General features: G+C 44.6%; 1 protein-coding gene across 1 annotated transcript in view; it reads left to right on the top strand.

The window, feature by feature from the left end:
* Window positions 1-856: 856 nt before the first annotated feature.
* The window catches only part of TMED4 (transmembrane p24 trafficking protein 4), a 58,143-nt gene continuing 44,100 nt past the window's right edge, over window positions 857-14,899 (top strand). The window contains exon 1 of the mRNA XM_078666763.1: window positions 857-1,046. Coding sequence (XP_078522889.1) covers window positions 893-1,046 — 154 coding nt within the window. The 5' untranslated portion in view covers window positions 857-892. The remainder of the gene's footprint in view (window positions 1,047-14,899) is intronic.

The following is a 14,899-nucleotide window of genomic DNA, read 5'->3' as shown; positions in this document are numbered from 1 at the left end:
TTTCTTGATATACTGTTATGCACCCGTTCCCTCCAGCTCGATTGTAAAGCGCTCCGATACCCTCGGGTCTGGCCAGTGCTATAGAAAACTCCAAAAAAAAAAAAAAAAAAAAAAAAATACCCAGTATGAATGCACTATGACTCCTTTCCTACACCTCTTATGTAACATTTGCTATACACTGATTTATACACTTGAGATTCATTGTTTCTGTGTGATGTAAAGTGCTCTGCCACCCTACAATGGTAAGAGTAGCGCTATAAAACAAAACAAAAGCATGTAAGAGAGTGGTACTAGAGACTTGAGGGTCACTGTTAAAGGGTGGTAAATCGCACTCGTTTAAATTGCTTGATTTTGATCGCAAGAAAGTGTCACTCGCAGTCGTTGAAATATCACTCATAATTACACCGAAATTATGAAAATGTCACACATAGCAATCTGAAACCTTGGCAGCTATGTAGTCTAAAAATAGGTTCTTTAAAAATGATGGAGAGGGAAGTTATGAAATGCCATGCCTTAACTTTTGAAGCGTTTTCGGAAGGCTTAATAGTTCCGTGTCTACATATCAAAGCTAGAATGCACGCTCTCGTTCCACCTATCAAAATGTGACAACATTTCCTCCATTCGTTTCCTGAGAGTGCGGTTCAAGCCTCGCCCCCAATCCATTTCTTTCAGCATACGGCATGGACCTTGCAAATGTCTCTATTCTGACTGTGGTGATTGTCCATCCCTGTGGCATGACGTTTGTGCGCGCATTTCAAGCCTCGGTTTCAGTCTAGCTCACTTCTTTTTACTTCCATGGCCAATCATTGTGCCGGATGATGAAGGCGAGGCTTGGACCGCACAGAGCTGCCACTGGTCGCACGCATGCGTAATCTTTTGTGAAGTCTTTTCCATGGCTGCCAAATACAGGATGTGCCGGTTGTGGGCCTTGTCGCTCCTTTTGCTGTTGCTTCAGCTTGGTTTCTCCAGTGCCCTTTATTTCCATATCGGGGAGACCGAAAAGAGATGCTTTATAGAGGAGATCCCGGACGAGACGATGGTCATAGGTGAGGTGGAGACGGGGTAATGGACGAGGTGGCGGATTAAACTAAACACTGCATATGCACTTGGATAGATTCAAGGCTTTAAGTGGGCCGGGTCCTACGAGTGCTCTGCTCTAGCAGTTCTGAAAAGCAGGTGCTGAGACGGGTCCCTGTCGGGCTTTTCATTTGTGTCCTCACCCTCAGGGTGGGAAATAAATCTTAACTCTGCAGCACCATCACCTTTCTCTGCCTATGATGTAACAACAGACTCAACAGTAAGCGTTCTAGTTGTTTCACTGTCTCATAATTTCAGAACCGAAGCATTTTTTATTTTGCATACAATGAGGCCATTGTTTTGCGAATTTCTTATGCAATTAACAACCATTGACAAAGCCAGTGTCCTGGTTTGTTGTTGGTGTAATGTTACTTTTAGTATGTATATGGGTGCAATGACGAAAGAGGTAGCAACATACTAGTCGGGTAGCACACAGATTTTTACCTTAGTGTTTTAAGCCACGCCCGTAATGACATCAGCCACGCCCCTTTGAGAGACTCGCCAGTTTTTTCACCCCACTTAAAGCCCTGGGTACATCATAGACCTAGAGTAGACTGTTGTATTTCGTTGGTTTTGGATATATATCTCTTTCCATACCTCTTCCAGTTAACTTTCGGTGAGGGATCTTGGTACTATGCTGATAACTTAAAAAGCCCTCGTTTGCGCACACGTTGTTGGAAAATAGTTTGTAGTGTTGCACTAAGATAGACATGTTTGAGTGACATGATGACACACTATGTTAAAAGATAAAGATGGCGCAGTGAAAAATATGGGACACACCGAACAGTGACTATTGTGATAGGAGTATGTGGTCGACCAAAAGACAGGCTCGCGCTACGGTGTGCAAGCCATTAGTTTGAAACAGAGAGTGATAACTTGGGGTGACCAGAAGCATGGGCGTAGGAACTGTGGGGGACATATCCCCCCCAGATTTTGGAGTGGGGGGGACACAGGGGACAAGGGTGGGGGGGACGAGGGGTCAAACAAATTTCCCCTCTACCTCCTGAGAGGGAGATTGGCAGGCCATTAGCGCGCGAAAAAAAGTGCGAAGTGCGAGAGGTGATGTGTGTCCTAATGGCCCTGCATTTGACCTGGCGCCTCTCAAATGATCCGATAGTCACAGCATAAGGTGACGTCATAGGCCACTCGCCCCCCTGCCTCTGCTCTTTTGAAGTCTCTGTGTGGCGCAGCACCCCTGAGGCTCAGGGAATTATTTAGTTCTCACCTCAGCTGCCAGGCGCCTGGTGACATTTGAAAGTGGTGGGGGTGTGGGGTTTACAAGTTGTTTTTATTTATTTATTTATTTATTTATGCATTTTTATATAGCGCGGACTTTACCCGAAGGCGTCAGAGCGCTTCACATTAGGAACAGAAATGAAACATAATGAGAAACATTACAAAAGGACAGATTGCAAAAACATACAGGGTTGTATGCTAGCGCTACCTTCTGTTCTGTCAGTTTTGACTGAGTGGAGTCTGGAGTGCAGCCTGAGCCTCGGCTCAGCAGCCTCGCCCTCACCTCTGCTGCCAGTGCTGCTTTTTATTTTTTTTTATTTATAGTGCGTGAAAGCCCTCTCCTCGTCGCATTTTGTTTAAATTGTGCCCACGTATGTTCTGTCTTAATTCCGCACTTTGAATAACTCCCGATAACAAAGGGCCTTTTCACGCCGTGTTTCTGTAATTATAGATTGGAATTGTGTAAATGTCACCGCGGACTAGTGTTTGCAGGCCTGTCTCTAAATTCGGCTTTTCACGGGCATTGTGGCTCAATATTCTTGCTTAAATGTGATAAATTTCTAATTATCTGAATGAGGCTTACAAAGTAGACTTAGTTTTATGAGCGCGGACGTGAGAAATCTAACCTCATACGGACTGGGAATTAATCAGACGGCCGCTTACAAGGCTTTCAAGGGGCGAATGAAATATCTGCGAGGTAGGAAGATGGGAAAAGATTTTGGAGATTGTTGTGCGAAAATGGACATTTGTGTGTTTTTAACGCATAGGCTAGGGTTGCTAGCGCTACCTTCTGTTCTGTCATTCTTGTCACTGTCCATTTGTGAGCAGCGTCCTGCACCGTTGTTCTTGGCATGCAGTCAGTGCAGTGAGTGTATACATCACAGCCCCAGGTCACCGCACACACCTTTGGTTCTCTGGGCATACCAGGTGCAGGTCTCTTCTCGGGCCCAGCGCGGCGCAGCCCAGCCGCAGATTGGACACTTATATAATGCTCTGTGTTGACGTGCTGTAGTGTTCTTTAAGAACTCCGAGGAAGCCTTTTGGAAATTTTCAAGACTTTCTTCCTTAAACTACTGTGAGAGTTAAGACTGTCAATGTTTTCAGTATAACTAGATTCGTACTGACACATCTGACATTAGGTCAAAGTTTTTTTTTTTTTATATTCATTTAGGGGATGGTGCTAGACATTGCTGTATTACATTGTGTATTCAGATTTGTCAGTGTGTGAAATGATATGTGATCACCTTATGCCTACACTGTAATTTTCATTTAAAAGGCAGGGGCGGCTGGTGACATTTGAAAGTGGTGCGGCGTAAACACTGCACTGTGACGAGCGCGCGCAGCGAGCGAGGCCCAACCACCTATGGGGGATTCGGGGGTTCTCCCACGAGAACATTTTGAAAAAAGAGTGGGCAAATGGTGCATTCTTAAGCACATTTGAGAAAGAGGTATCTTGGCCAATACATCTCTGGGAGTAGCCAGACAAGTCTCTTTGCACTTGCACAGATACATCTCTCTCCCTGCATTCGCATAGGCACAGTCACCCTGCACTCATAGACCCATTACTCACCCTTCCCTGACACATCACTAAGCCAGCATTCACCCATCCGCATCACTCACACAGGCACACTGCTCAACCTGCAATCACACAGACATCACTCACCCTGGACTCACACAGGCACACTGCTGACCCTGCGCTCACACAGACATCACTCACCAAGGACTCACACAGGCACACTGCTCACCCTGCACTCACACAGACATCACTCACCCTTCAATGCACTGCACTCAATAGGTTTCATGTCTTTCAGCCTGTCTAGGCCCGACATTGCCTGGTGACAGACTCCAGTACATAACACCACGTCAGCTGGGGCCTCTGAGCAGCTGGGGGTGCTCAGCACAGATCCAAGAATGCAAGCAGCCCCCCACAGACACTGGTGTTATTGTAGGCTGTTCGTCACTGCAACACCCTACACTGTGACTACTTGCCGGCCTTTCTCAATATTTCTCTTCATAACTATGCGATTGTATACGTTTAACGCGCGTACGGTCTCGCACAATGGGCGAATTGTATAGGGTCACTGGAAAGTCCACAAGGTTGTCCCTGTCCCCCCCAGAAATTTAGTGTCTCCTACGCCCATGACCAGAAGGAAAAGAAGCGAACCGTTCTCAGGCACTCCTTTCACCCCAACAGTAAAACCGTTGTAGAAGGTTGGCTGAGAGTGCGCCCTGGTACTTTTTGCAACTCGAATTGTCGTATTTCCTATACCTATAAAAATACAGTATAAGTTCAATAGGTCTTTGGATGTTCCTTTGTAGGGACATTATCAGCCGTGATGGCCGGTTACGTACCGGTAATCGTAATTATTCTGAGTTCTACTCATCCCTGTCCCAGCCCTTACAAATTGGGCAATAGCTCCTCCCACCAGATAAAACGCCAAATGTATGTTTCAACCACATAGCTTCCAGTTCCTCCTAAATGACCTTCATTAGCTTCCAATTCCTCCTAAATGACCTTCATTATACTATCTGTCACATGATATAAAAGTATAGGTCACCTACCTCGCATCCTGCCATACCAAGCTACTTGAAGCCGAAACCCATTCTTGAGACCCTCGCAGATATGTAGTGCGTTTACAAATGATTGATTGATTCTTAACCGTGGGTAACTTTGACTGTGACTGGCAAGAGTAGAACTCTGAGTGATATAGATCACCAGTATGTAACCCGCCTCTATTTTTTTGTCCCTCTTCCCGATCACACTCCTTACACCTTGAGCAGATACCAAATTAATCAAGCTGCCTCAGCACGGGCTTATGCTTAACACAACAAACATATACTTGTAACAGCAAAAACAGAAAGTTGACTATTTAATTCTTGATCTTCTACCGATCTCGACACTGAAGCTCCAAATGCTGCTGAGTCACTGCCAGATTCCAATCTATAATGCTTTTATAAAAGTGTTGGGTGAGGCCCCAGTAGCCACGTTACAAATCTCCTGCGTGGGAGATTTATTGAATGCTACCCCGGAGACTGCCATACCCTGAACTACTCCTGGAATGTGTTCCCTCTTGACTCTCGTTGTTAAACCATAGCTAACTTCCACCATCAACTTAATGAAGTGGCTACCAGCTTTAAACCTTGCCCAGCTAATCCTAAATTCACAAATAAGAAGTCTATCTTTCTGAAAGCCCCTGTCCTCGCTAAATTAATTGAGAAGGCTCATCTTACATTCAATAATTGAAGAAGCCTTTCTTCCTCCGACTGTGGTGAAGGACATAAAACCGTAATTACTGTCTTCTGAAGAATGGAAAACGGTAACCACATTAGGAGACAAAATGTTGGCTGGGACATAATACCACCTTGCACAGAAGGAATTTCAGGAAGGGTTCGTTGGATAACAATTCCACATTCTCCCACTCTCCAGCAGATGAAGTAGCCACTAAAACACTTTATAAGCCAGAAACTTAAGTTCTTCTGGTTCCAACACTTAAAAAATGCCTATGTAAGGCCTGTAAGCCCCAGGGAAAGGTCTTAAATGGTAAGGGACTGTGGAAAAGGGTAAGGGACAATGGAAAAGTGGTCTCAGACATTCAGGGGTGGGGAATTCCTATCTCCCGACGCCCGAGACATCAAGATTTCTTACAAGGGCAAGAGGTTTTCATTTCTTTTTTGTCCAAAGGACAAGTAGACAGTCTTACAGTAATCTGATACACAGCTGTTCAACCCTGTTGATCACAACCAGTTAATAAGAAGCTCTGCTAAGTTTATTGGCAGCGAAAGGGTCCCTGCAAAAGCTGGGGCCTGCATTTTAATTTCCCAAGAGCAGAAGCACAACATGATGGAGCTGAGCTCAAAGTTGCAGCTCCTATAAAACATCCACAGGACTGGAGTCTGTTTGCTTTCTCCCTGAGGCTCACGTGTGGCTTTCAGGCCCTCCCCTGGTCCTTTCATTTTCTTCGAGCACAAAACAAACATGGAGCTTCTGCAGAGCCAGAACACTCACATCACTGGAAGGTAATGTTATCGGCCTCTTGGCTCCTGCTCAGACTTTAACCTTGTGACCCCCCTGCCTTTTATTTTGTGCTTCACCCTTGGGCCTCAATCAGCCCCAGGATCGCTCCTCACCCTCGCCTCGGGGGGGGGGGGGGGGGGGGCCTACAGTAAAGCACATGCTTTCCCTTATCATCATGCTCTTACACACCCTCCTTTGCAATTTGCCTTTACTGTGCACCTTATGTTTCACCCAGTGCCTGAAATTGCTAATCCCACCCACTCTGTTACCCCCTCTGACTGCCCTGACCCGCCCCCCTTGGCCTCATATCCTGCCATCCAGGGCTTACAATAACTCTCAATAGTGTCCCCATGGCGAATTCATGCAGTCTTCAAGCACACCCTCATGTCTGTCCAAGCACTGGGCCTCTCGTCTCACTTCATGCGTGCACCAGGGGCATCTGAACACCCTACAGCAGCTGTAGGGTTCTTGATGGGCCTCTTCTTTCTGCAGGTCCAGACCAGGGTTCATAATTGACGTGAAAGAATATATACATGGATGAATGAGTTAAAGGATGGATGAGTGCAAGGGTGAATGAATGGATGGTGTGAAAGTGTATGGACGAGTGAACGGATGAATGGTTGAATGAAAGCGTGGATTGATGGATGAGAGAGAGTGGATGAATGGATGGTGGAGTGGGTGTATGTATGGCTGGGTGGAAGGATGGATAGAAGGGTGGATAGTTGAGTGAAAAGGTAAATGTAGGGATGAATGAAAGGGTGGATGGATATGAGGAAAAAGGAGGATGGTTGGGGTGTAAGATGGAAGAGCAAAAGGATGGATGGAGAGATGAGTGAGAAAGGTGAATGGATATGAGGGAAAAGAAGGATGGAGGGGTGAAAGATGGAAGAGCAAAAGGATGGAGGGATGAGTGAAAGGATGGGTATGAGTGAAAGGGTAGATAGAGGGGATGAAAGTGGATGGATGAGCGAAAGGATGGATGGATGGATGAGTGGAAGGAATGAGGGATGGACTAGTTTGAATGATAGATTTAGAGCTGGAAGGATAGGTTTGGACCAGGGCATTGTGAACCTCTCTCTTTAGCAGCTACAGTGGGGGTGGAGCTCTTGATGTGCCTCATCTGTCTGCAGCTCAACAGTCAAAGGCCCATAACTAATATGTAATGGAGAGTGAGTGAGTGGATGGATGGATGGAAGGATGGATGAGTGAGTGTAACTGTGGCTTACTAGATGGGAAGAATGAGTGAAAGGATGGATGAGTGATGGGGATGGTGGATGGATGATGGATGTGAGGATGAAGGAAAGGGGGAAAAGATAGATGGGTTGCAGGGTGTATTGATTCGTAAGCTAAAGGATGGATGAGTGAAAGGGTAAATTGATGGATGAGTGGAAGGATGGATGAGTGAAAGGATGGATGGATGAGTGGAAGGAGGAGGGATGGATGAGTTTGAATGATAGATTTAGAGCTGGAAGGATAGGTTTGGACCAGGGCATTGTGAACCCCTCTCTTTAGCAGCTACAGTTGGGATGGAGCTCTTGATGGGCCTCACCCGTCTGCAGCTCAGCTGTCAAAGGCCCATAATTAATGTGTAACGGAGAGTGAGTGAGTGAGTGGATGGATGGATGAGTGAGTGTAACTGTGACTTACTAGATGGAAGAATGAGTGAAAGGATGGATGAGTGATGGAGATGGTGGATGGATGATGGATGTGTTGATGAAGGAAAGGGTGAAAAGATAGATGGGTTGCAGGGTGTATTGATTAGTAAGCTAAAGGATGGATGAGTGAAAGGGTAAATTGATGGATGAGTGGAAGGATGGATGAGTGAAAGGGTACATTGATGGATGAGCGGAAGGATGGGCTGATCGCTGAGATGGATGGATATGGTTGGGGATGGATGGGTAGGTTTGAATATGGATGGGCGGATGGATGGATGGGCAAACAGAATGAAAGTCTGATGAAAGAATGAATGGATACCAATGTAAAGGTGAAATGCTAGATATCAGTGGGTGAATGAAAGGATGAATGGGTAGATGTGCAAAAAAAGAGCCAAAATAAAGAAATCACCAGTATTCGCAACCTTCTATAATCTGAGCCTGACATAACCAGAGAGGCTATTATCCGAGCTCTTCTATAATGAGAATGCTGCCGTTATTTGACGTTGCACTACATGGCACCAAAGGGACACGTGGATTTAGTTACAGGACAAGTAGATTTATGAAGCAACCTGTCCCGTGGACAAGTAGATATTTTATTAAATTCCACACCCGTCTCTTAAAAAGAAAACAACGTAACAGTCTTCTCACTAAAGAGCCTACTTTCTGAAGCCCTGGCTCTTTAAAGGCTCTCACGGCTGCCCACCGGGCACGTACAGTGGAGACTGCCAAATACATGTTAAAACCTTCCTTCTAGAACCAATACTAGCTCTTCTAACACCCCTGAATTCGGTCTATTACATCACATGCCAAAGGATTGTCTGTGTCAAAATAGGACTTTAGGGTAGTGGAGAAGTGTGGTTCAATGGTTAGAGCAGCAGACCCTGATGCAGAGATCTAGCCCGGGACCAGGGTTCAATTCCCCGCCTCGGCGGGTCTTGGGCTCCGAATTCCACGGACCTGATAATTCTCGCCTCGGTGCCTATTCCAATCATGGAGTCCCACTCTGCAACTCTGGGCAATAGCTGGCTTAATCTCCACAACGGCCCCCACAACGCTAAGGATGCCTGGCCTCCACCTTGGGGGTGCCCAGGAGTGGACACTTCACAGGGAAAGCCAGGATGGGTTGCACAGCGGTATTCGTACATGCGCCTTGAGACCCTTGCGGGTGAGTAGTGCGCTATACAAGTATCAATTTACATTTTTACCTGGACTGATGGACTAATGATGCAATTCCTGGTTTCCAGGTTCAGCCGTTCAATAGCCAAGCGGCGAATTTGAGTCTCTGACATGCTAGGAAAGACATAATATGACCTATAAATGGATGAGGAGTGGGCGACGGTTCCATCCTGGCAGTACCAGAAGAACATTCGCCTTGTCCTCTCTCACCTGCTGCAAAACCCTTTGAATTAGGGAAGTTGAAGGAAATGCATAGAAACATCCTCTTGCCAAACAATCAACTTTGCATTGATTCTCTGAAGACTTTTGAGTAGTATAATTGTGCAGAATTCGAGGAAGGAGGGAATTATCTTATTTGGCAAATAGATTCACCATTTGGGGGCCATGTTCCTTCACCAATACCTGGACTGTCTGACTCGTTAAAGATAATGTTGACATTGATGAAAACCCCTGCTGAGGTGATCTGATGCATACGTGTATTTCCGAGGCAGATAAACTGCCTTCAAGACTGTTAAATCCTGTTCTGCCTATTCTCAAATTTCACGTACCAGTATGTTCAAGGATTTAACCCTACACCTCCCCTGATGTTTATGTAGCTCATCACAGTCTTCTTGTCTGTTCTTATTTCCACCACATGATATTCTATTGATAGTGCTGAGCAGAGCTAAATTGACCACTTTTAGCTCCCTCTAGTTGGAGGATGCCCTTCTTTCCTGTACTGACCACAGACCCTGAACTGAACTCTGGTCCAGGACCGCCCCAGCGTTTCAGACTGGCATCGGTGGAAATTATTGCAGTTGGGCATGGTTTGACTGGGTGTTCCGTGAGTAAATTCCCCCCAGACGCCACTACTGCATCTTCTGACAAGCGTGAGAATCTGTGTGGACTTCCTGATCGTTATTCTCTTACCCGGGTCCTAACACAATAGCAGAACATTTATCAGATGATGCAAATGTAACCTAGCCCAGGAAAGAGTCATGATTGTGGATGCCATCAACCCCTGAACCACTCTCTTGGCAGGAGCAGTTTGGCTTGATAACTGTCGCTCCAAGTCCAATTTTAGTGATTGAATTTGCATCTGTTGAAAAAGAAGAATCTTTCCTTCCTTGGTGTTGAACTGTAGGTTCTGTGAAGGTTCCATATTTGATTTCTCGCGATTCAAGAGGTGAGTGTGCTCCTTTATCACTTTGCATACCTCCCTGTCGTCTCCTTCCTTAGAACAAATGAGCCACTCGTTAAGATTTGGAAACAGTTCAGTGCACTTATCAAGGATGAACCCCCAACAAGGGAGCCATAACTTTAGTGAATAACCTCAGAGAGGTGGACAAATCAGAAGGAAATCCCTGAAATTGTTAGTGACTTTGAGAGGTCGGATGTACTTGTATGTGAAGGTAAGTGCCATGCAGACCTGTGGATGCCAAAAAGTCACCCACAATTATGAAAGGAACTATCAGTTGCAAAGGAAGCATTTTGAATTTTGTGAGGGACAAAAGAGTTCAAACTTGAGATCCAGGCCCGATCTGCAATCTCCTGTCTCTTTTCTGACCAAAACCAAAATGGAATACCTTCCTTTTCCTCTCTGGTGAAAGGGACATTGTGCTATTGCACTTTTGTCCAAAAGTTTCTGTATTCCACTGCGTAAAGGCTCGCCTTTCCACTTTGGCTGGAAGAGAGTAGCACAGAAGTATTTGGGAGGAAAATAATTTAAATCTATCCAGTGTCCTACTCTGATCACCTGGAGCACCCAAGTGTCTTGAATTGCACATGCCTGTTCATTCAGATAAAACTTCAGTCTTTCTCCCACTTCAAGTTCCAAGCGAACCCCAACATAGCCAGGACTTTGAGGCTGCCTGATTCTGATTTGCTGCTCCAGGTTGGTAGGGCTGAGATTTGTCAGGAGTGACCCTTTGCCTACCTCAAAAGGTCTTATTTTCCTCCTCTTACCGGAAAGGATGGTTGAAAAGCATCTCAGAAACATGAATATCTTTCCCGGAGGCTTGCTTTACTGGGGCTAGTAATGTCTTATTCTCAGCCGATTTTTTTCTGTTTTCTATTTTTTTAATGATACTGTCTAACTGATCCCCAAATAACTTTGATACAGAAAAAGGCATTATCATCAGCAGGACGCTTTTGCATTCCATGGTCTCCTTCATAACTGGGGGTGAGCTTTCTCTACTGAGGCAGAGTAGTAAGACAGGTGTCATAAGAAATGACTTACAAAAATCTCTCTTGTTGTTTCCATGTTATTTAAAGTTGGCATTACTTCTGCCCCCTGATCAGTAGTTCAGCCAGGGTTTGAAAATCTTTCATGAAGGACTGCACCGTATAACTGGCATAAGCTGCAGCCCTTACCGAAAGGTTTGAGCCTACATAAGCCCTTTTCAATGCCAGGTCCATCATCTCGTCAATGAGATCAGATAGCGTAGCATCCTCTGAAACCATGACACCTTGAGTGTCCAACCTTGCCATTAGTGAATATACTTTTACCATGGAAGGGCATTAATCCGAAACCCCCTGCAACTGCTGTCTTTTTTTATACGAAACGTGCAAAAGTATGCCTGTCCATCTGCTTCCATTCTGACTCAAACTTTTATAACAGCACTGTGTAACTGAAGAGATTCAGGTTCATCTAGCATAGGGGGGCATGTAAATGCCATATTACGTTTAATGTGTTCCAACGTTTTCATCTCCATGTTCTGAGTTATCCTTTTGATATCCTTTGTTTCATCAGATACGATCTCTTTTGGAGAAAGAGCAACGTCTATAGACTTAAAAGCACCATCCACTGCTGCTTGTATCATAGTCTGTAAATCAGCCATTGTAGAAGCTATCAAAGCAAGTTTCACATCATCTGTAGCCCCTTCCTTCACATTGTGGCTTTTCCCAGTGCATTGTTTCACCTCCATCTCGCCACAGTGCTGTCAAAAAACATGCTCCCACTAAGGGTCTGGAATTAAGAGTCAAGGCTTTGTCTAAGAAGGAGCCCATCAGCACACTGCACTACGAGGCTTAGTATATCCTCACAACTGTTTCCAGGTGAGGCAGTTAATCAGCACGCCTACCTCAAAGGCCAGCATGCACTTTCTTGTTGCATCTCCTAATAAATACGACAAATCATTCAGTGAGCAGGTTCATGCATGCAGACGAGAGAGAAACCAGCCCATCCACCCCGCTTCCCGCATTCAAATAAAACCGATCTGGGCGAAGCATCCTGTTAAAAAATGGGCCGCAGACTGTCTCAGTGACTTAGCCCCAGCACAAGCTCTTACATGCTGTCTGCTCAACACCCAGAGGGTCTGCCACGCACACATTGTTACCATGATGTCTCAACTAAAAAAAATAAAATCATATCTGACCTAAAACAAAAAACAGAGAACTCTACAGAATAAGTTAACAATATGTGAGATTGGTGGCCTTTGCACTTATACCATGTGACACTAAGTATACTGGAGGTCATGTTGGACGAATTAGAAGCTATATGGTTGAAAAATAAGCTTAGTGATTCATCTGGTAAGCGGAGCTATTGCTCAAGGTGAAAGGAATATGGCTGGGAAGAGGGATGAGGAGATCTGTTATATGAAGATATGCTGAGTTGATGGCAAGTTGATGTTGAGACATACCTTGTAAATGTTAGAAGAGGCTGGCTACAGATGTATGAGTATTTGTGAAGTACAAACCTTTTTGCAAATCATCATTGTGCTATACGAGAGAACTGACTGGGACCTACAGTAGTGAGATGGGCGAGCATAACCTACATACAGGTGAAAGGCCTTTCTTCCACTGGTGTCCACTCGTAGTGGCAGTGATAGTAGTTACTTTCGGACGATGTGTTATTATAAGAGAAAAGTCTTCAATTGCTTTCTGAAAAGGAGAGGCAACGCTTATCCGATCTGTATCATGATGGCGTTTCACCTTTTGGGGTGGAGAAGGTGAAGTACACGTTAAGGAAGCAAGTGACATTAGTATCCCATGAGAGCAAGCTGGGATATTCCATTTGAAGTTTGGAAATTAAGATTTGCCATTTTATGGGGAAAGAGTAGGATAGGTCACTGGTATGCTTTTTTTCTGAATTTGGGATTAGTGGGATGTACTATGTGAGGGTTAGACTTGACTCGGGGTATACAATATAGTGGAGGGAGAAGAGACTTTGATATTGTTTGTGGGGTTGATGCATGTGTTCGTTAGTTGGGCAAACCAATATACTGTGCAAGAGGTTTAGGAGAATGATATAAACCAGAGGAATGGGGATATACCATTTAAGGATAACTCTTGTGGGGAGGGAGTTATGACCTTGAACAGTTGTTAACAACAATCTCAAACTATATAAATACATAGAATTTACTCTTGATCCTCGAAAGTGATGAGGTTACTTTATGTTTAGTTAAATTATATTGTTTGTGTCCCTTTACTCCATTGTACAGTGCTCTTTAATCACACTTTCAGTGTTGATTTTTGGGTGTATAGATAAACAGTGGAAACCTAGCCCAAAAGAAGCAGGAGAGAGCTGTACATAGCACCAGGAATATGTGTGGTAAACCACCAAAATATATACATATTTGGAGAGAGTGTTTATGGTGATTGCGAAGGCTGGATTTTACTGTGACCGAAAGGATTCATATCCTGCTAAGTCCCTTTCTGATAAAGAAGTTATTTTTGTGCATTGTTTAGAGTCAAAGAACTGGTCTGACTGGATTTACTACTGTGCCACGTATAGTGGTTTGATTAGGCGGTGCAGGTCTATCCTTCTGTATGCAGGGTGCGTAAGGACCCATTTGTGTTTTATTTAGATCAAAATCACGATTAGTATTTAGGTTTTTTTCCAGAACGCACTGTGCAGTCAACATTTGTGTGTCTCTTTAACATATGTGACGATCTGATGCCGAGTACCAGATGCGCAATGCCCATTGGGCTAAAAGGGCTTCACGGAACACCGTCCAGAACCCTTGTGGTGTCTTCGCTCGGGCTGCTCCATCTTCCAGGACACATACAATTCTTTAACTGATGTGTTGTTGGCTGCATTGGAGGTGGATCTCGGAGACAACCTCCTTACAAAGTATTCTGCAGTTCATCAAGAGCAGGGGTCTTCAAACTGAGGGGCCCTCAAGTGATCCAAGGGGGGGCTCGAGGCTAGGGCCAAAAGAAGCATTCTGCTGATAGGTGCTTTGTTTTCAGCAGAAAAAAATTAACGGCAGTAAGCCGCACTGTAATGGGCCATCACTAACATCTTTTGCTATTTATAGCCTGGTTGGGAGAAGGTGTCAAAAGGGAGGGGACTCCAAATTCTCATAAGAACCCCCTATCCCCAATTTCTAATATTCACACTGTGCATACTTTTACATTTTAGTAAGGCCTGTTTAACCAGAATAGTATGTTTGGTAATCATGTAATTGATTGCATTTTAAAAACGGTAACATAACTTAAATGCAATGTTTAAATAAGTGTAGACATTTGTAATCATTGCCATTTAATAGAATAATTGTCAACATTTTTGAGAGGGGGCACTGATTATTTCTTTTCACGGGGGGTGCTGCATAAAAAGGTTTGAAGACCACTGATCTAGAGGATGAAGTGCAGGAAAAAAAAATTGGAATCGTGATCCTGGGCGCACTGGGGCCTAGGGCAGGGAGTTAAGAGGCGAGGCCAGATAATTAACTAAAAAGAGCGAACGATTCGGAAGCTAGTTTGTTTACCTTTCACTCTCAGGTATATACATATAAAATAGAACACAAAAACCTTAAAT

This window comes from Lissotriton helveticus, chromosome 11, assembly GCF_964261635.1.
Source record: "Lissotriton helveticus chromosome 11, aLisHel1.1, whole genome shotgun sequence".
Lineage (NCBI taxonomy): Eukaryota > Metazoa > Chordata > Amphibia > Caudata > Salamandridae > Lissotriton > Lissotriton helveticus.
This window is presented reverse-complemented; position numbering and strand designations above follow the sequence as displayed.